The sequence below is a fragment of the Camponotus floridanus genome, unplaced genomic scaffold, assembly GCF_003227725.1.
Source record: "Camponotus floridanus strain SB8 unplaced genomic scaffold, Cflo_v7.5 scaffold91, whole genome shotgun sequence".
NCBI lineage: Eukaryota > Metazoa > Arthropoda > Insecta > Hymenoptera > Formicidae > Camponotus > Camponotus floridanus.
In genome coordinates, this window is record NW_020229862.1 from 768,797 (window position 1) to 792,214 (window position 23,418).

Consider the following 23,418-nt stretch of genomic DNA (forward strand, 5'->3'; position numbering starts at 1 on the left):
CTTGTATTGCCGGGTACTCGAATGAGGTTTCTCATAGAGAAGAAGAGGAAAAGAGAAAACTGTATAATTCACAACTCTTTCCCGGCGAATGTATCTGTTACATGAGAATGCTCCGGAAAGAGCAATTGCTGAGCTTGCAGAGAAAACCTCGCTTTGCCCACGCTCTATTATTCAACGATGAGTTTAACATTTACCGGATATGAACGTGTACTGGTATTTGGTAGAGTAGTTGTGTTTCCAATCGAAACACTTGTCGGTAATTTAATGCGAATGAGGGAATATTTTCAAATGAAAAATATCATCTTTTTCTTTAGACTTTTTCAATTATCGTATATATTAAGATGTATACGTGCTTGTGTCACGCACATTTTATTTACATATATTTCTTATTGCGAATAATTTATATCTAAGATTATAAATTATGAGAAATCGTGCGAAATTTTCAAGCGTCTTGAGATTGAACGAGAGCCAAATACAATTAGGGCTAGTTTGAAAATTGTGACATGTGAATTCGATTAATTAAGATTTTGAAGCAAACTATCATTAGTACGCGTTTTGATCATATATTTAAGATAATAAATCATCCAAGTGCAACCGTAATATCCCTATCTTTGTCGTAATGGCCGCAGCTGAAAACACGTATAACAGCTCCGTCGCATTCAGCAGAACAAACCCCCGTCATACATTGCAACGATAAGCCCTTGATATCTTGACGTAGCAATCACGTCGGTGGAACGATGCGCGATATTAGAGGAACAAGGAAAAACTTGTAGCGCCGTAATCAGGGATGAAATTTCTCTCACCCTCAGCAAGGGAAACGCATTTCTCGCTTGCCGAACGAGATGGAGGACGCGTAACGTCTTTCTTGAAGAAGGTGAAGAGCTCAGTGAAGGAAGAATGATGTGACAAAAGGCGAGAAAGAGGGAAAAGAGGGAAATATGTGAACAGATAAAGATGGGAAGAGAGAGAAAAGACAAAACCGAGAAAAAGGATACGCGTAAAAGCCTGGAGGCTATTCCGCTGTTCGTCTTCATGCGCGATAAAATTCCTCGCTATTTTTCCGCCGACGTCACAAGAAAATATTTGCCATGTTGGTCGGCTAGCCGTGCACGCGTTTTTATCCAAGGAGAAGGATGAAACGCAAAATTAAAGCGGCACTCGTCGGCTGATCCGCGCCAATCCAATCCTTTTTCTTCATTACATTCCGCGCGATCCATCGTTTCCTCTTATTGCTGGACGAGAGTGAGGAGATTGTAAAAGACCGGCGCGATCGATTCAACTTGATCGGTATTAAACGAGAATCATGGAATGGAATTGTCTTTCTCTTCTTCATTCGCTATATCATCACTCGATTTCATCCGCAATGGGTCGAAATGAAAAAGTTATTTACCGGCTAAATAAATATCAATTCGAAGTATTTGAAGGCTCGATAAGATATTAATATTCTTATTAAAGTTCGGATCGATAGACAGTATTTTTAAAATTATTGAAAACAAGGAATTGTAATTTTTACTGCTGTAATCTAGAATAAAAACTTTTATATATTATTTAAGAATATTTTTCTCGCAAAGTATTATGAAGATTTATGAGAGATATGCATAATTTTTTTGAAATTGCTTTAAGTCAGTTCAAGCAACTTAAAAGCAATTTGATGAGAAAATTAATTTTCCCAATTGTACAATTTATAAGGTAAGGCACGCGGAATCGTTGTTATACGATGTTATTGAATGTTACATTTAAATATGTAAATTCAACGTAAAACAAGATTCTTCAGATTGCTCGGATTAAAGTTTCGCATAATGGAAAGTTTTCATTAACAAAGCGGATAAGCAAGAGAAAATAAAAGAAAGCGTTAGAAAAATGAAAAAAAGAGAAAGAAAAAATAAGCCAAGTCCGTTGGTAATTTGAGTTAATTTAATCTTTTTTTGCATTACGATGTAACGTTTTCTTTCATTTCAAAGGAAAAGGCTTGAGAAATTTCTTATTATGAATTCTAAGCATTATATCTTTTAAATTGTTGATAAAAATGTTCATATAATCTCTCTTTAAAGAGAAGAAAATATACGTTGTGTCGAATATTTTTATTTTTCGCACGTATTTTTTGTGTGGAATATTGACCTTTTCAAAAATTTACTATGTATTACATGAAAGTATGACGTCATTGTTTCCATGGATACGAGAGAGGGACTTCGTCAATGACGTCACTATCTGCAGTTCGGCGCTTGCTCAGGATAATGTTGAAATTGAGGTCGATGCACTCGCAATTGCAATCTGTGATGCGGCATCACTGTCTATTTAAACTTATAATTTATATAACTGCATCAATAATCTCTGTGAATTACTGTAGAATTATTCAGCTATTCAATTATACAATTATTCAGTTTCACGTGCGCGTACATCCTAAACTATTTCTAAATTATTCGAGGAAACTCATCGCTTACCTAAACGATGAATTTTTCATTACCATATAAAAAAAAGAATTTTTACTCACACGTAGATAGATAAATCTCGCTTCAAAATGTTTCAAAATCTTTAAAAAATTTTTATTCGTACGTAGATAGATGTCGTAGATAAATCTCGCTTCAAAATGTTTTAAAATCTTGCGTTTTGAATAATATATAAAGATAACAGCTGATATCTTTTATCTTAACATATTCCAACCAATTTCCCATTTTTCACGATGCACATGTCATATTGAATGTAGCAAAGTACATCGCAGATTTATTATTCTTGAGCACAAAAGTATTGTACCTTAGAATATATTTCTTAATTCTCGAAATGGTATGTAAAATGAATATTATAGGAAAATTTTGACGGGTGAGGATTATGTTAATAAAAAAGCATTAAATACGATTTCAGTGTGTGATTTATCTCTTTCATCAGCATTGTCAACATCAAGCAACTTTCGTAACTATCTCGCTATCATATATTTTACATGCAGTGACTGGGCTCATCCAATGACGCATAATATGCAGTTTATACCTTGATATCTCTGGCGTAGATGGCCAAGCAGAAATAAAGCGAAAGTATCATTAGATTATACTGCATTCAAATTATCATTTTAAATTGCTCTATTTTTTGTAGCTGGATCCATCTCGCTAAAGAGATGAAAAATATAATGTGCCTTTACATCTGTATTCAAGTCAGTTTTATATTTCGCGTCTAACAATAACTTCCTATCATACCGAAAATTTAAAAGAAGAAAAGAAAGAACTTCAAATGATTCACATAATTTACATATTTTTTGACTGATATATTATATTATCACGAATTCTCTCGTTTAAAAATGTTATTTTATTTTTTATAATTTTATAATTTTAATTTAATTTAATTTTACTTTATTTAACCTTTAATTAGAATTGAAAGTAATCTACCAGTGCCATATTTTTTACATTTTACATTATATTTATGAAATTTTTTTCTCTTTCATCTTCGTAATTTCGACAAAATCGCTCCATCAGAATTAAATATTTTTTATTAGACAACATACATTTTGTGTAAGAACGCAATTTCTTTATAACTTTATGCACAGTTTCGTGTATATCGCATACATGTGTGCAACGACATGGCTGCAACACGTTCTTACGCGCAAACAAATACCACGTCAAGTGCGTACGGAATTATACGACGGGATAGTCGTCATTGCAAAAACAAACACAGCGGTCGGCTATTTCGGGAGCATAGACCAGCCAGCGTACTGTATATTTAGATGATATATGTATATTCGCCTGTCATACTCACGGAAACTGAGCATTTATGAACGTCTATTGCTCCCTTTTCGTACTACGCACTTTGACTATCGACTTTCATTATAATAGCTTATTGAAAAATCAAATTCCGATGTCCGGCTTAATTAAGTGATAATTAATTACAAATTTTTGGCTTTAATCTCAAATTTATTGCCACTAGCAATTAAGAGGATGGAAAATTTGTATTAAAGAAAGAGGATGCTGATTTCACACACGTTAATTAGCATTTCCACTTTTAAAAAACGTGGACAGCGAATTGTAAATTAAAAATTAATCGTAAAGAAAAAAATAAAAGCATGAAAATTAATTGCTAATTAATGCAAAGATATTGCAAATAGATTTTTAAAATATTAAATTTTAATATGAATATGTATCATTCAGAAAATATAATTTATAATCATATAACACAGTAAAGTAATCAAAAGATAAATAATAAACATTAAAATCGACATTAATATGTAGACAACAAATAATTGCAGAAATATTTTAATATCAAAATCAACGAAGAGAGAGAAAGAGAAAGCAATTAATTGCATATTTTATATTTGCGATATAAATGTTGAAGTTTTTGATTATTTTTTAAACTTATTTCGCAAGCAATAAATATGGGATTAAAATAATAAGTAATAAATTGCATCACTAATGCGAAGATAAGTGAATAATTAATTTTATAAATGATAAATAACAAATTAATAGAATTATATGTACATAGATTAGATTATTCACTCCATGATTGTTTCGCCATTATCCTATGTTTTCTCGAATTTTTTCTTTCTCATTTATTCTTGATAACTTACAATACAATTGAATTACTACCATGAATATAAGCGGGCAATTAATTTTATAACTAACAAATAATAAAGTAATTATAAATTATTTACTCCGTGGCCGTTCCCTCATTATTCAATGTTTCTTCTCTTTTGATCTTTTCCTCTCTTCTTGCTTGTTTTAGTTGTTCCTTTGTAGCACCCACTCATGAAAACACAATTATGATCGCGTGTGCACTAATCACCAGAATACAATAATCGCTTGATATTTTGCATAGTTTTCTTAAATTATTAATTAGTTAACCGCACATGCAATGCATATTTTATTTTATATTGCAATAGCATAAACAGAGAAAACATAAAATTCACGGATACACAACATTATTTCGATGCATTCAAGACTGAACAGTTAAAAAGTCGGTCATATAATGACACCGAATTTTGTGTATACGACGGTCTTGTTGTCATTCACGCAACGAGATGGAAGGAGGAGGCATGAGATGATTCTCTATACGTATTGTATATACACACTGTTATTGTATATATTATTTCTCAATATGTAATTATATTATACGATTTTAAAACATTATTGCTTTCTATTATGATATTCGCGATATATACGATTATCGATATTTATTTTTACTTTTAATTTATATATTATTTATTCATTTATATAATGAGAGATACGTTATATAGAAATATACTATCTTTGTTACTAACAAATATAATTTTTTATTGCTAACAAACAGCAATTTTACTATCTCTCATTATAAGAGAGAATAAAGATACGAAAGATGAATTAAATTTGACGATATCGATAATCGTAAAAATTAATTATTCAAGCTCAATTCTTCATTGTATAGAATAATCGCGAATATAATAGTAGAGGATAATAATATTTTGAAATCTCCGTGTAATACATAATTGAGTATTGAGAAATAATATGTACAATAACAATATATACAATAGGACATAGGGGGGGACATAGGACATAGATAGTACACACAAGGAATTTCGCACCGTGATTTTCCCCTTCCATCTCGTCGCGTGAATGACAACAAGACTGTCATATACGCAAAATTCGGTGTCATTGTATGATCGACCGTCTGACCGTGATCAGTCTTGAGTACATTGAAATAATTTTGTGTAATCGTGATTTTTACGTTCGCTGTTGTAATATGAAATAAAATATGCGTTGTGTGCAGTTAACACAATACAAGAAGACTGTGCAAAATATCAGACGATTGTTATTCTGATGATTAGTGCACACGCGATTATAATTGTGTTTTCGCGAATGAGTGCTACAAAGGAGCAGCTAAAGACAAGCAAGAAGAAAGAGAAAGACTTAAGGAAATCAAACGAACGATAACGATGGAACGACCATGGAGTGAGTAATTTATAATCTTGTTGTTATTTGTTTATTATGTGTTATTATTATTTGTGTTAATTATGAAATAAATTGCTCAATCTTTACGGTAATAATTCAGTTTATTGATAATTTATTTCTCTGGAATTTTTTTATTGCTCGCAAAATAAGTTTAAAAGAAAATAATTAAAAGTATTTCATATAATACTTGACATTTCGCTATAAAAAACTGAATTATATTAATATAATTAATTGCATTCTTTTTCAATTTTGATTTTATTAAATCACTTCTCAAATTTTTCACACTCGAAATATATTAACATTGAATTTATTACTTAACTCTTAATTATTGTTACATATTATATATATTTGCATCTGTTAACATTTAATATTTTTCAAAATCTATTTGCAATTTATTTTTTGTGCAATTACATCATATATATATATATATATATATATATATATATATATATCACAATTATATTATATATAATTTCACGTCTTAATTATTTTCATGTCTTAAATATAATTCGAATTATATAAATAAATATATAAAATACATGTTTATATATTTATTGTATTATATTGTTTATATTTAAGCATAAAAGTTAATGAATAGTAAAATTCTGCATAAATTTTTCAATGTCATTTATTTAAATAATTTACATTATAATTTATTCCTTTGCGACAGTTGATTTATTTTTAGATTAAAATAATTTGAAAAACATAATATTATTTATTTTAATTATTAATAAATATTATGAGTTAATGAAATACTAATGAATCATTTGCAAGAGTAACATACTAATAATTGTTTTAATAATCTTCCTAAAGTCACATATATTCATTTTCTGTTGAAAACTTTTTGAATGTGTGGGACAGCAATAAGTTTGACTTATACTACTTAAATTCCAACTAACTTAACTAAAAGAAGTAGATCGTCGTGAAAATTTCAGACAAAAAATATACTTTTTTAAAAATTATATTTTTAGTGGAATATTTTTTTAAATGTATGAATATATAATGCTGTTTACATTGTGTTGAGAATAGTCTTCAAGAAAAGAAATCTCTTAATGTAGAACGATGAGCGGAGGGATGATTGAATAAGTTTACATGACAATGCTTTGAAATGTCAATATAGAAACTCTGCAATATATAATATTTGCTTTTTTAAATCTTGTAAAATTTATACACTATCTTCTTTTTATAAAGAAACAAATTTTAAAATCTCGATAATATTGACATTCTATTTTTAGCAGATATGTCATCTCGTTTAGATTACTTGATCTCGAGACAGAAATATCAAAAAGACACGAAAAAAAAATTATAATTGTATTTTTTTTATAGTTTATTTCGAGAACAGATGATGATGCAAATATGCAAATGTAGTCATATTCTCATCGCGAGAAAGACATAATTAATTATAATATTTATATTAAAAGTTATATATATGTGTGTGTATGTGTTTAATAATAGAATAATAAGAGAGAGAGAGAGAGAGAGAGAGAGAAAATTAAATTATAATTAAAATTTTTCTCTACTTTAGAGATACATATTTTTACACCCGTATGTATTTTTGTAAAATGTATTTTATGATTTTGGGAAGAATTTTGGATTTTATGATCATGAAGAGAGAGAGAGAGAGAGAGAGAGAGAGAGAGAGAGAGAGAGAGAGAGAGAGAGAGAGAGAGAGAGAGAGAGAGAGAGATAACTTAGAACATTATTATTTTAATTTATATTTTGCATCAACCATATATCAAGTATATAAATGTCGCGTTTTAAATTATATTATCTATTATTTATAAATAAACTGAAAATTCAATAGAAAGTAAAACTTTAATAATGTGCATCAGAACATTAATCTTTTTCGACATACACACACACACAGCGTCGAAGATTAAATTATCGAGTTAGTTGTATATAAATTCAACGATTGGTGGAATAAATAACAATGAAAAATTCTTATAATTTTTTTCTCATTTTATGTTTTATTCAAGTTTTGACCGTTTTTGTATGGAATTTGCGGCAGTAGAAAATATAAGCTTTCCTTTCCTACGGCAAACAATAGCTTTTTGAAAGAATGACATAACATGTTATATATCGTGCGTGAAGAGTAGACAAAATACGTGTGTTTCGTTAGGATTTTATGAAAACGAGAAGAAATTTGAGTTTAAAGATAGAACATGAGAAAACTTTAATCCGTTAAACATAAATATTCAATTTAATTTTCTGGAAAAGAAATGCGATAAAACCATCCTGAGAACCGGGTCCATAGCATTTTACAATATTTCATCAACATACTGCGTTGAGATGTTAAAATTTGAAATTTTTCCATGCCGCATATTATCTATCGCATATTTAATTCCATTAAATTTATTTCTCTGAAAATAAAAATTCTTTTAAGTGAAAACAGTACATTACTTGTGAATATTAATAAGTAAGTAATATTGTGAAACGTGACAAAAATTGAATTGCTTAGTAACAGTTCATGGTTTAATCTCCTATGCTTTCTTTAATATTGAGAATTGAAATGAATTTTCGAATTATTACAAGTGTTTTCAGAAATATTAAAATAGATCTTAATCTAGAAATTGAATTCACATTAGATTTATTAAAGAAATGGATTCGTCTTATTGTCGATCATAGCATCAAATAATAAACTAGTTGAGGAGATAAATTTTTTAGAAATAAGAGTTAAAAACTTGCATTCAATATCGAAATATCTTGTGCAGGAATACATACGAACATCATCAAATGTATACACGAATATCTCATTATACGATAACACAGACTGAAACACGATGTTAAACACATAAAGCTAATTCGATTTATATAATCATAGTAAATAATGAAAGCACGACATTGCAAAATTGTACCCGATAAACGCGTTATCTTCCTCGGCAGTGTATGCTGTAAATATATGCTATAAATAAATGGCAATTTCGATGGGTGAGCTGTCGCGGTAAATGCTTTACTTGAACAAAACTTGGATCGCCAACAAGCTGAAGACTCGCCATAAAGACTCGATGTGAATCATGAAATTAATAGAATAGCCATCTGATTTGCGACACTTTGCAATTCTATCGAATGCAATTCTATCGGATGTGTCTTTAGGAACTTGAGCAAGACAATGACCTACAGAGAATCTGCCCCACGATGATGAAACTTTGGAGTTTCTAAATGGAACGCAAGAGATATAAATTTGATCTAGAAACTCTTCTTTTACGTGAGATATAAGATGTTCCCGAATATAAACTATAAATATTAGAAAATATTAGAAAAGTTCGAGAAAATTTTAAATGAACAACGTAAACAGAGAAGCAGACTCCGAGAAAAATCTTAACTTCATAAAAGAAACCATTATATTGATATATATGATAATGATGATTCTTGAATTCTTGAAAATTCTTGTTAACTTTTTGCACTATTCCACCAAAAAATATTGTTATAAAAATAATATTTGTTTATATCGTCGGTATCAACAACACTGTTTTAATTATTGTTTCGAAATTATCCGATAGAGTTCTTACTTTATTTATGGGGAATTATTAAAAGCGAAAAAATATGTATAATTTTTTCTTAAAAAATGAAATAATAATTAAATATCTTTATTAAAAAAAAATTTCAAATTCATTTAATTGGAAAATCTTGCATATCAGTAATCTTAACATGGGAATCAATTTGCCTCTGCAATGACAGCGATAATAATAAAATCATAAATAACAAAATAATAAATAAATAATATATAAATATATATATATATATATATAATATATATAATATATAAATATATAATATATAAATAAATAAATAATAATAATAAAATCATAAATAAAAATTAACTTAGTATATATGTATGTAGCAGAGTAATTTTTCGAAATGTGATTCAAATAGTTCAAGCTTATTTATTCTCTGCATTCTTGTCGACTATGTTCCTAATTGCAGGTAGGAAAAGGATGAATGTGAGTCATTATATTATATATGCTCGTTTGCGCCGGAAATAGATATATATCGAGCACTACGACTTACTTACAGTATGCGGTCATTTATAAACCGCATAAAGAACGCCATGTATACATAAAGCGCAGCAAAGCGCGCAAAAAAATGTGTGTAATGTGATATATTGTAATCGCGAAGATTGTACAAAGAGGTGAGGGTGAGAAGTTTATTATGTTTGAGCAGGGTGTGGGTCCGCGCTGTAAGAGCTTTTAATTGAAGTCACCCCGCCTCGAGAGCAGCCTTTAGGGTCTTCTTATAACCAGGTATATGAACAATTGAGCTATTCTTGATGCCTAACTTGTTTACATTGTGGCCCATCCCCTATTCAATGATTACGATCACAGTATATACGCGAGCGTGTTAGGTTGCTCTTAAGTACCGTTCACACATGCCAGATGAAAAGATCTCCTTTGAACGCAATCGAGGGAATAATTATAAAGATTCAGCTTATTTTACTACACGCATCAAAAATGTATAATCAATGATGATAACCTATTTTTCGCGCGATAATAAAGACCTTTATGGATTAATAAAGAATAATATTTTCCTCGCTCACACACAAGATAATTATTTTGCTTGTAAAATTCTCCTTGGAGGAATTATATTTAAATTTTATCGTTCGTATAAAAATCCTAACGCTCTTGTCATTATTTGAGAAATTGTATATAACTAATTGTAATACATTATATATCTGCTTTAACATTATATAACAAGATAAGTTCAATAACGATGCTTTAAACATATTAGTACTACTCGAATAAAAGGCGAAATAATATATTTATGATGTGAAGCTATAAAATCCATTTGATTAACCCAATGCTTGATTAACCCGGATTGATATAAACGACGATGGAGCGAATGATGACGGGCCATAAGTGATGTAGTGTCGTCGCTCATCTATCCGCAATACGACATAGACTTGATCGGGGTCAATTGCTATTTTTGATCTTGGGGAAGATACAGTTGCGGTATTCGCGATTTCCAAACGTTCAAAGCCGCTGCGGCATATTCGCTTTCGCATTTTCGTTAGTGGCATGTTTATTTTTATTGCATAGCTCAGTCCGACATATATAAAACTCGTCGATACTCTCATGTTTGAACACGATCAAAGTATACGCAAATGCCATTTTATAAATTATTCATATAATCGATTGATTTTTACGGTGTTGTGGATTCGAAAAATTACCGTGACGTCGATAAATACACCGATACGTTTTTATATTAAGCATCATGGCTGTATAAAGTCAAGTGTATCATTTTGCTTTCTTTCTCTTTTATTGTACCTATATACTTTTTAGCAAATGGTGAAAGCGAGAAAAATATAATTCGATGCATCTTTCTTCCTTTTGATATCATGCGATATTATATTGTAAATGACACATTTTTCTTCTTTTTTAATTTTATGATAATTTTTTAAAATTTTTTGAAAAGTTTTTCACTTATTCTTGGGTACATTTGAAAGAAGTGGATATTCTTTTAATGATAATTTTAAGAAAGTTTTTCTTTTTTCCGCATTCTCAATATTAAATATGATAATAATTCATGATAATGAACTCGAAAACTTCATTAAAGTCAAATACATTTAAGTAAAATATAAGAGCATCTGAATTAATACTGTATTCTAAATTATATAAAAAGGACAATCATATATATTAAAATCTCAAAAAATAAATCTACAAAATAAAAAAACATCTTTTTACTCGAGGGCATATATTCGTCAATATCGAATAAACGGGAGGATTGTCGAGATTGTTTCTTTCTCGCTCTCACCCCCTGTGTTTCTCTGCGACCTATTTTTCCCCGCAGAATTATGACGTTCTCACAATGACGTCACTGCTGCACTGACGTCACCACCACTCCCTTACGTGACCATTCAGGATGACCTCGTTTCCCTCTCTTCGAATTTCGCCCTCTCCATCCTCCACTCTATCCCTAAAGCTTAATGGCCGCCTCCTGTGCCATTCATGTGAATATTCCCTCGCTTAGCGGATGTGCTCTATTTCATAAAATGATTTGTTATGCAATTGTGTAAATGTGAAGCGTGTCCTCGATATACCGTAATATTCTCCAAAACAATACGAATTCTAGTTCGATGAATTCAATTTAGCATTCGTGCATTTATTATATTATTTATATTTATGTAAGAATAACGTGGTTTTTTACACTTAAATATCTCTCACACTTACCGATAATTATAATTATTAATTTTATATACATATATTTATAGAAACAAGTTATGTATATATATATACGTATATATTATCTAGACATATTAATATATTTTGAAATTTAATAATATTATTAATTGTGTGAAAAATTTATATGTCCAAGTTATATATATATACATCATAATTAGTTTAGCATATGTTAAGCAAGTGCAATTTGTATTTAAACTCCACATATGTATAATACATGAATTATCTTGATGCATCACTATCAATCTTAATTCCGAACTATGACTTTCAAAACTAGAATAGAAAGAGCAACAGTCATACAATGTTCCAGTTTTAAAAGTTGATTTGTTTTAAATTTCATATTTATAAGCAGCTTATTAAATTATTAAAATCAGTAAACCACAAATTTATATGTAATTAAACTATAAGATATAAAGATATGAAATCTCGGTTAGTTAAATTTAAACTAAAATAAGTTGCAACTAAATCATTTTAATTGCAGTATATCGATAATTGAATTTATTGAACATATGCGCTATAGCTACGAGATTGAAGCATAAAATAGGATTACCGCCAACAGACGCATGTTAAAGGCTCAGTAGTAAATCCAGATATTTCGCCGACATAGGAAAATTCCGCGCGTGATAGAAATCATATTAAAGTCTATCGTTGGCATCTTATCAATAAAGAAATGTCGCTCAAAGAAATCTAATAAAAGAAAGAAAAAGATTGCAGATATTTATCCAATTGCTAATTAGAATTTGTAATGTCATGTTAGAACTTGAAATAATAGAACAAACATATTTGATGTGAAAGAAGATATGGCTACGCTAAAATTTTTCCTAATTATAACTATAATTATTTTTTATAAAACATAATTTATGACATTGATCTTATAGTTATTCTGTCTTTAGGTCTATGTTTTATATATTGTCATTTGCTATGTTTCCAATTAAACGTAAATCTTATAGATTTATTAAAGTATAGATCTATTAAAATAAATAAATACATCTGCAAGCTTTTCTAAATGTGAATTATTTTTTTTATTATTCATTAAACCTTGTAAATCATGTGAATCAGTCGTTTTTAAAAGAAAATCAAAGCCTTTTCGAAGTTACTTGATTCTACTTATAAAACTTAGTTCAAAGTATAAGGTCGAAGAATTTCCATTTAATTTACCACACAATGTCACAAGCGCTACAATGATCTTGCAAATTAGAACGGAAGAATGACTTATCACGAGGCAAGATTGTTTTAAATATAATAATACCCTGATAATAACTATTTACAGTTTTCTCAATTAACTTCAACTTATTAATCGAAGCATATAAATATTTTTTACATTATTAGATAAAAATCTTATTATTTCATAAGAGAGAGAAACGAAAATAACTTAATAAAACGAAATAAAATTTTACAACAAACTTGATAATTGATATTATTTTTATATCGTCAAATATATTCGCAATTGCTGCAAATTTATTTTTAACGATGTAGCATAAACCGCACCTTCTGCAACCATCCTTTGCTTTGTGACTTTATTGCTCATAGCGCAGGTTTAACAGAGCAAAAAAGGTAAAAGGCGACGCCCTATGTCCTTGGTCAAGAGTATCGATAAATGTCACAGTAGAACTCTCTCAAACCTACTCAAATAAAACTCGAAACTAGGTTAGCGTTTCACAAATCTCATTTTCGATGAAAATGCTCATTTTGCTTTCTACTCTAATTAAAAATTTTAACGATTACACATTGTAAAATGTGCTCTTTAAAACATGAAATGCTTTAATTAAGCTGATATCTTGTCTAGTATATTTTTAAATTAGTAAGCTATTTCACTGAATAAAATTTTAACTCTTTTTTTTATACAGATGTCAAAAAATTTAATTTATTATTTACTTTTATGTTATACCATTTTTTATCAGTTGTTATTAATTTTTATATTTTTTATATTTATATAACTGTACATATGAAAGAGTTATATTAATCAACACACAAGTTTATCAAAAAGTTTTTTTATACTTCTAATTCTTCTTCATTTATTCATTATGTCAAATTGTATCTGAATTATATATTAAATTTTTTTGTGGCTGTAACTGAATTCTTACATATTTTAACTTCTTTTAAAATTTTAAACGCAATATGTAAATGCTTTTATATATGTAAATTCTTCAATACTTTGAATATCTAAAAGGTAGATTATTTTTAGGAGCAACAGAAAAAAATTAATTAAATAGTATAAACTGCAAAATCAGCTGCTCCTGCTCCCGTATCGAATCATGTTTCCGCTCATGTTACTATCCCAATCGGATTCTGAGACAAGATGAAGCATGCTTCAATGCCAAATGAATTTTAGCTAAGAGGCGGATGCGTACTTGTTTGCGGTTGATAGAACCAATATCTATGCAGATTCGATCGAATGAGCTCAGTTCATGTTTTCGAAACCGGCCAACTTTTTGTTCAAGAAGTTTGCACAAAGATGCGCGCAAATTTGGTCTTTGTACAAATTGGACTTAATGAGTGTTACATGCAATGTCGTAATATTATATTATCTAATTTTCCACCTGCAATGAGAATATTATTTGCTTTTAACTACCCTTTTAACTGCCTTTAACTACTTTAATTAAAGTGAGCTGTGCGAAAATATTTCCACTTTTAAATATACTTATTTGATGTGACTATATTTTTGTTAATTATTGTATAATTTTAAAACGATTTATATCGGGATTTATTAGTATAATTATTTTATGATTTTCATGAATATGCGTATGATTAAATTTATTTAAGAATACAAATTTTAATTTCTTCGTTATAATATTTGTAATATATATAATTCGTAATTATGACAATTTGCATTTTTATATTTTGCAGTTTTAATTATTTTCATCACGAATTGGAATAGGTACAACCATTAATTATATTTATTCAAATATTATATAATCAATTATTATATATTTTAGATGATAATAGTTATATATAAAAATAATTGATTTACTTTTCCAATTCAATAATTACATTCACGTATCGATAGACAATAATGATAGTTATTATAAAGATAATTGATTTGCGTTCTGTTCAATAAATACGTTCAGAATTCTCATTTAGTAAAATTAAACGTTATCTAAATTCGATATCTTAATATTGCTTTTTTTTAGGTAGATTTAACATGTATTCTGCATTCGCAAAAGAAATATTCGACAGGGAAACTATTTTATATTACTTATACTTCAATTATTGTCGCTTAGTTTTAAGACAAGTCTTTGAAGACAAGTTTTATCCTTTTAGAAATTATTTGTATAGCTTTACACTTTGGCGAATGCATTCGGCAAACATTATTCGAAAATCTCGAATAGTTTTCGTGGAACGGCTTTTCATTTAAGAGACACGGCTCAAGCACGCGAAATGAATTCCATGAATAGCAATCAACAGAGCATAATTAATTGCATTAAATACTATCGATCCATCGAGAACATGCGGAATCTAAATACACGTTACCGGATGTAATTGTAATCGGTCAATTTGCGAAATGCGCACCTTGCGGATTCATTGTGTCGGCAAAAGCGACACGTTTCGTTGGACTTTAATCTCCTATTCAATGAAATTCACTTGAATCGGACAAAATCGAAATGAACATGCGAGAGAGAGATAGCTTCCGTGTATCAGATTAATTAACGACGGCTTTTCTTTTGTGTAAATTTCGTGACGAAATTACTTTTTATTATTACGACTATCGACTATAAAAGAGAGAAGAAGCTACATAGAAATTTGATCGTTGGCCCATTTAATTTTTAATCAATTATACCTAATGATATTGATATATTTGTCATATATCCGAATAAAACCGTTTTTTTAAAAGATACGATTAAAAATCAAGTTATGCAATATATTCAATGTATCAGTTTTGTCAGATAAATCTATATGATATCGATAATTAAAATAATGAAACGTCAAAGTAAATTGAGAATATGATTTTACTTTAACTTTATATTGTTTGTATATAAATAAATTATTTCATAAAGATTATATAAATTGTACCTTTTAATTTAGCATATTAAATTTCTCTTTTTTTCAAGAAATCCTTTACATTTGCTGTTTCAGGACATCGATTACGAGGGTTTCCGTAAATTCCTGAATTCGTACTTGGAGATTGATACACCAGATGAATTGTGTCGACACCTTTTTCTCTCATTCGTCAGGAAAGATTCACGTGGAGTGGACGGCAAAGCTTTCAAAGTATGATATTGCATTTTAGATTGATAAAAATTGCAGTGTTATCACTATTATGAATAAAGGTGACTCGTTTATTGCTGTAAGTAACTCTAAGTGACCACGAGCACAAATTGTGGATGCGAAAAAAAAAGAGTTTGTAACGAAGTAGTGCTAGTATGAAGTCTTAGTACGAGGCGCACATTGCGGACGCAATAGTATTAGTTGGGACGGAAAAAGAGTGTCGCCTGAGCACGCTTTTAGCATAAAAAACGGTCCGAAGAGATATTCGCGTAAACGAGTGCACCAAGAATTAAAAGCCGCGTATTATCTGCATTTGTTGCTTCCCAGGAGATGGCTGTGCTCTCCTCAACAACCGCCTGTGCCGCAATTACGTCACACACGACTTCCAGCAGTAACGTTAATAGCACCGGCGTACCTGGTGGAACTTCCGCGGAGACCCACGGATCTACGTTGGCTGATAAAATACATGGAATTACGGAAAAATTGCAAGCACTGGGTCACCACAGAACGGAGAGCGAAGTCTCCAAGACGCGAACCGGTAAAATATATTTTGTGCAATTATTTTACTGACGGTTAATTAATTTTCATGATAGTTTAATTATGTCAGTTTATTATGTATAATAATGCGAAAGAATCCTTTTAAAAGGAAAGTAAGCTATAATATTATTAGCATTATTGTTCGCAAAATGCTGGCTAAAAATCTTTCGGTAAACAATAGAATGAAATGATATACATATAAAAGTTTTATGAAACAAATAATATATATTATTGGGAAAACCATGTAATAAATACAAAATAGTGATATCATTTTAATACGAACATTTTTTCTTCTACATACGTAAAACTTTTTATTATAAACGTATTCTCCTTTTCGATAAGATAAAATAGGTCAGTAACAGGCAAAACAATGAGATCTCTGACGGCTTAATTTTTTTTTATTTTATTACATATAAATGAATGCCATTGTTCGCTTCGAAATGGCGAGTGAATAACAATTGAACTGACCTGAAGGAACTTTTAATCAAGATTCCCGTAAATGCTGACGGCATTATTCGATAAAATAAAGTCGCTGATTGTAAATATCGGTTTGTGATTTTTAACAAATTAATTTAGCATAAAAATAACATAAAATAATTTGTATTCTTTTAGATATAATTGAATAAATTTTTATGCACATACAATTTTCATCTCTAAATATTTTCAGAGTATAGTTTCACCGAGTACATTAAATGTACGAACTATCGAGTAATGAATATTCAACTAATGAATCTTTCAAAGCACGATGAGGAGATCCTGCTTTGTATAGAAAAAAGGTCAATTTACGAAACCGATCGATCATGCTGTTTGTTTTTTTGTGTTTCACGCAATCATATGGATGATTCAGGAAGCGTACATCCAATGTTAACAGTCACCCATACATCATACAGCTGTTACGATGTGCTAGAGAAAAAGAGCACAGATAGTAGTCCAAGTCACAGCCAAATGTCGCGAAATTCGTCCAGGAAGTCGAACAATTCCCTCCTCGTCAACAACGGGAAATTGGAAGGTAGGCGTATGAGATCCGTGCTGAATCCAATGCAAACGGTACATCGAGCAACTATTCAATACCGTATTCGCAAACCATTGAGATTATATTTCAAACTTAGTTTCCGTTCGTATATATTCGTTCAAATCTTTAACATTATATACGTTAATGTTACGTTACATTTTTCATCCATCCTTCATTCATTAATTCGGAAATTATTTCTCCCTAAAGACTAATCCGAACGTGATTCTTTTTTAATGGGCTTTCGCTCGCTTTCTTGAATATAATCCATCCGTTTTTCTCTCTTCTTACTTTAAGTATTGAAAAGCTTATATTCAGGAGCTCTCGATGAAAAATTGGTTCTTCGTGATCGAAAGCTCCTCCTGAATATCCTGCATTAAAGTTATTCAAGTTGTATGGCTTTACGTGAAGAGATTAAAGGGCGGTAGATCGTTTCGCTTAAAAGATTCCTTTTCCGGTGTACGTGAACTCGTACATCCGTGAAATTCGGTGCACGAATTCATTCTTATTTGAAGAGATCGTATTACAGCAGTATAACAAAGGGTCCATTTCGGTCGCAATCGATCTTACAGTGACGCGTTACTCTCAAACAAAGCCTGAGATCGTAAATACCGGGTGAATTACGGGCTTCGAGGGACGTGACATCTCTTTCAGAAGTGTACTTCACCATATCGGGGTGACAGTCAATGTAATCGAAAAAATACGACCACAATATCATGCGGATATATACTATCTTTTATATCGTTTTTATGATATCGACGCAACCATCTCCCTGCTTCATTATGTGTTTTCCGTGAATTTCTCTATATCATTCTGTATTATTTTTATTCATATAAAAAACATATCATTGTATTTTATTCGATGCGGGATAACTTTTAAATATTAGGAATATTTTAAAATATATATTTTGATTTATAGAGAGAAAATGTTATCGTTTAGCGATTAATATGGCTAGAGGTTCACGTAAAATTCGGTATAGCGATAATTCCGAATAGCAATCGGCAATTTTCCAGCTCGCATGACACGTAAAACGCAATCGATTCAAATTATTCACGCGAGACATCAACATACACTGTTTATATCTGCTCTAAATGAAGACGCGCCGGTAAGTGACGGAAATAATCGTGCTTACATTATGGATTTAAGGGAAATGTTTATTCACGTCTGTGCGCGATCGCCACGATAAATTTGTGCCTTCCCGGAGATACAGGAAATGGATATTGCTATTTTAAATTCTGATTTTAGACGACAATATCTTACGCCGCGAAACGAGAAATGCGTTGATCTTTACGAAATGTCATGACGTACGGAAGACTGTATATACGATTGAGAAAACTCGATCCGGTTCTATTTCCGGGTGTGTTTGAAGAACGAGTCTGATCTTATCGTCTTCTCGTGAAACATGTGTGCTTCCACATCAAATACATATCATCAGAGGTGATGAAATGCCAAGTTAAAGCCTTCCGACCGTCTTTTGGTATATGCGACTCGTGAAAAATGAAAGAAAAATATTAAATATATCATTGAAAAATATATAATATTTGTAGAAAGTTAGGATGAATCAAAGTTCCAATAACGCTATAGTACTCTCGATTTTAAAGTTACTGAGCTCAGCTTTAAACTCGATCGTATTTTTTATAAATCAAAAAGTGACTCGCTCTTAAGTATTTTTCTTCGTAATAAAAAAGACAGTCGTAAAATGCATCAGATGTGTAAAAAATGTGAGAAAACAAGAGAATAGAATAGAAAAATTATTTCAACTAACGCATACGGAAATTTGATTCATTCGTAATCTCTGCTTTCATTTTCTATCTTCTCTCTTTCTCTCTTGTATATCAATTATATTTTCTATATATTTCTCTTTCTAAGAATTTTGACAGTTATATGCCACTTTAAATACGGGAAGAAATTAAAATGATTCGAGCCAATTCCTTTTCCTGTAGTTGATGAGCTACTACCACTAATGAGCTGCCATATCGATCGCAGATGGCACCGAGGCGCGCGTTTCAGATAATTCGCGTGACACATGTACGAGTTTGCGTAGTGCGTGTATGTACGCGTGCCGGTGCCACCGAAATAGCTAGATCGGTATATCATCTGGTAAAATGACGTCATGAATGCGCGAGGGAATGATACCAGTTTCTTGACGGAGGCTACACTTTCAGTGACTCTCGTGTCGCAAGAGAAGCAACAAGTGCTTTTCTGAGCTGAATCATTAATTGGTGCATCGACATATCTCGACTGCAAGTCGATAGTAGAATCATTGTATATTCGGTTTTTTATTAAACGTTGCAATCGCAAAGAAGATTAGGTAATCGTGATCGAGAACATTTCCCCTCCTTCATCGCTCTTACGATTTAATAGTAGTAAAAAAGAAGATGGTGCAGTTACCGAATGTGTCGGGTGTAAAGCTGAAGGAAGGTGAGACAGATCATTTCACAATCTTCGTGAATCTAACATCATAGCACGAACTACACATCAGCGTATTGATCACTTAAAATAAATTTTCTGCAAGATTTTGAATAAAGTTTGCAACTTTGAAAAAAGTATCTTAAAAAATAAAATTTTATCTTCATAATATATTTATAATCAAAATAAAAATGACTATAAGATATAGGCAAGAAAAGATTCATATAATTTCCGAAATTGAATTAATCGAAAAATGTAATATATAATTATCTCCGGTAATTTTTATAATCACAAAGCTTCAGTGTTTATAATAAAATTTATAATAAATATTTTCTCTCTCAAATTTCTTTTTCATATATGATAAACATACACTGAAAAAAAAACTTGATTGAAAAAGTCAAAATTTGTTTTGCCCAATTAAATATATTGTCCGATACGTTCAAATAAATATAATTAAAATATTCCGAAATAATTTGTTGATGTAAAAAAAGCTTATTCAAATCATCAAAACAGAGAGTTCAGTACAACGATGTACAATTACTACAACAGAATATTTTTTTGGCAATATTCAACAAAATTTTTTTTTCAGTGTATGTATCTATCATGTAAAATCACAACTAAATCAAATAATCAATATACACGTTATTGCCCGCAAATGATAATTAGTCTAAATTACTGAATTCAATCATTCTTCATTTTATTAATGGAAAATAATATCGAATAGTATAACTCATATATATATATATATATATATATATATATTTCTAAAAAAAAAGAAATTAAAAATTATCTCTAATAAATTTTCATAAAATTCATCATGTAGGTATATTAAAAAAATAATAATAATTCTCCATGCAAAGTATAGATCATATAAATATAGCTATAGAAATTACATATAGAATAATAATAGAATAATTTAATAGATTTATTCTTTTCTTCTCTCAAAGTTTTAGCAAGATTATATATTGTACAGTGATTAATCGCAAATTCCCACAATCGATTAATGTATCGCGTTTCCTCGTTGCGAAATGATTTATATATTTTTTTAGATATCGTTACTGATGTTTTTTCGCGGCTTTTACTTGGGATAAATTGGATTGTTTGAGCGTAAAAAAAATATACGTCCCGCGTGGATAAAGCGCGTGACTGCGTTAGCTCGCGCGACGCATCGTCTCGTGCAAAAATTTATTTTTAGCTTGCCCATCGTCGCGAAAAATATTACTTCGTAGGACGCGACATCGCCTAAAAATAAAAATAGAGAGATCGAATCATTGGATGATACGATAATTCTTCTTATTAATCGAGATATCATAGCTTAATAATAAAACTTATTCGAATACACGCGAATTATAGATCTTTCGAGACAAGGTATATAGATAATATATGAATAATACCCATCATTGAATAAAATTTTTATCTCAAGATAAAATTAATACTTAATGAATTAAATTATTATCGAATTAATGCGTATATTATAATTTAGAATACGAGATTTCAATCATTACTTAATCTTTTTGTATTATAAAAACCAAAATATACCAGCTGCCGCGAATTAAATATAAAGATTGTACATTTTTTATTCGATATCCTAAATTAAAATCCTCATTGAAATTAATATTCAATCATTGCATAAATCGAGTCTCAAAATCACTACACACAAGAATAAATTTTTCTACGGCGATCCAATCGATGTTAGAGCCACGTTGATTCATGCAAAACTAAACACGACGGATATAAATAGGCGATCCAGAAATACGAGTTAGGCGTCGTCGACCTCTGTCTCTCTCGCAGACCGCTTACATTCTAACAATCTATTATAATAAATTCAATCGCTTATATATTGATAACAGTGCTACCTCGCTCGAAGCAACAGGTTCTCTTTAGACTTTTAGGTACAATTACTCAAGTCCACGCGAACGTTTATCTAAAAATACGATTCAATCGTCTTGCGGAAATCGCTTTGGATTTCCCGTTTCGATTTAACGACCGAATGAATCGCGAATTTTCCGCCAAATTTCCACGAAATACAGGACAGATCAATCGTATCGTAAGTCTGGCGGGTTTCCTTTTACCCGACATCTTGATGCTTTTTGAAAATATAGCGACTCTTCCACGAAATGCATCAAAGAAAATCTCGATTAAAATTGCATTTAATCAAAATTGAATGAAAGCAATATTAACGAAAATTTCTATATATAATTCAATAACAGTCTTACAAATTAAAATATTCATATATATGTATTAAAAAATTTTTAAAACATATCCTTAGGATTCCGCTGTAAATTAACAATAGTCACTATAACTATATATAATTGTCTGATATCTTGCATATGTATTATAGCAGAATATAAAATAATAATATGCATTTTAAAACGTGTCATGAATTTATGAATTATAATTTAAATTTGTGCTGTTTTGTAAATATCATATTAAATTGTCTTATGCTTTATTGATCAACAAGTAAGCTGTCTAATATAATATATAAGTTGATATCAACTCGAGTTGAAAATCAATTTCTATTTTGCAGAGATGAGGCATCTCGTCAGAAAGCAGAGCACAATAGATGTCCAATCTGTTAAAGTCAGTCTCAAAGACATCGTTTGTTACCTTTCTCTCCTGGAAGCCGGCAGACCGGAGGATAAACTGGAATGTACGTAATTGCTACAAAGACAACGACCATCTTGAAATATATGAAACATCGCGAGCTTTCATCCCGAATAATTCATTAGCAGAAGATCAACGATGCTTTTAAATAGGTGCGCGTTGTTTTTATGGCCGAGATTAAAAAGCTGTAATGGTTGCGCGATTATTTCTGAATAATTAAAAACACATCAATGTAAATTAATGGAGTCCGGTTTGTTTTTAGCATAACTTCATCGAAACATTATTTCATACACATGCATATATTAAATAGCGAAAAAAATATTTCCCGAAATATATAATATCATCATGAGAGTATTTCAACTTGAACATTCAACGCGCGTTTCTTCTTATAAAAATTGCATATTTGCTTTTCTTAAATAATCGCGAAAGATATTAGATTTTTTCAATATATGTCTTTGAAAAAATATCGAAAAAACTCACTTGTAAAATAATAATGATATAAAAGACAAAAATTTAAAAAAAAAGGAACTTTTTTCCATATGTATGATTTTCTTGAATAAAAAGTTTTAGAAGAATG

General features: G+C 30.1%; 1 protein-coding gene across 4 annotated transcripts in view; it reads left to right on the forward strand.

Moving 5' to 3' along the window:
- The window catches only part of LOC105257070 (diacylglycerol kinase 1), an 83,184-nt gene that overhangs the window by 49,791 nt on the left and 9,975 nt on the right, over positions 1-23,418 (forward strand). For 2 of the 4 annotated variants that reach the window (XM_025414917.1, XM_011267432.3), the window contains 4 exons: positions 16,151-16,285; positions 16,610-16,820; positions 17,667-17,828; positions 22,765-22,887. In XM_025414917.1, coding sequence (XP_025270702.1) covers positions 16,151-16,285; positions 16,610-16,820; positions 17,667-17,828; positions 22,765-22,887 — 631 coding nt within the window. Of the gene's footprint in view, positions 1-5,640; positions 5,904-16,150; positions 16,286-16,609; positions 16,821-17,666; positions 17,829-22,764; positions 22,888-23,418 lie in introns of those variants that run through there. The other 2 variants (XM_011267435.3, XM_011267433.3) reach the window with 2 other exon arrangements.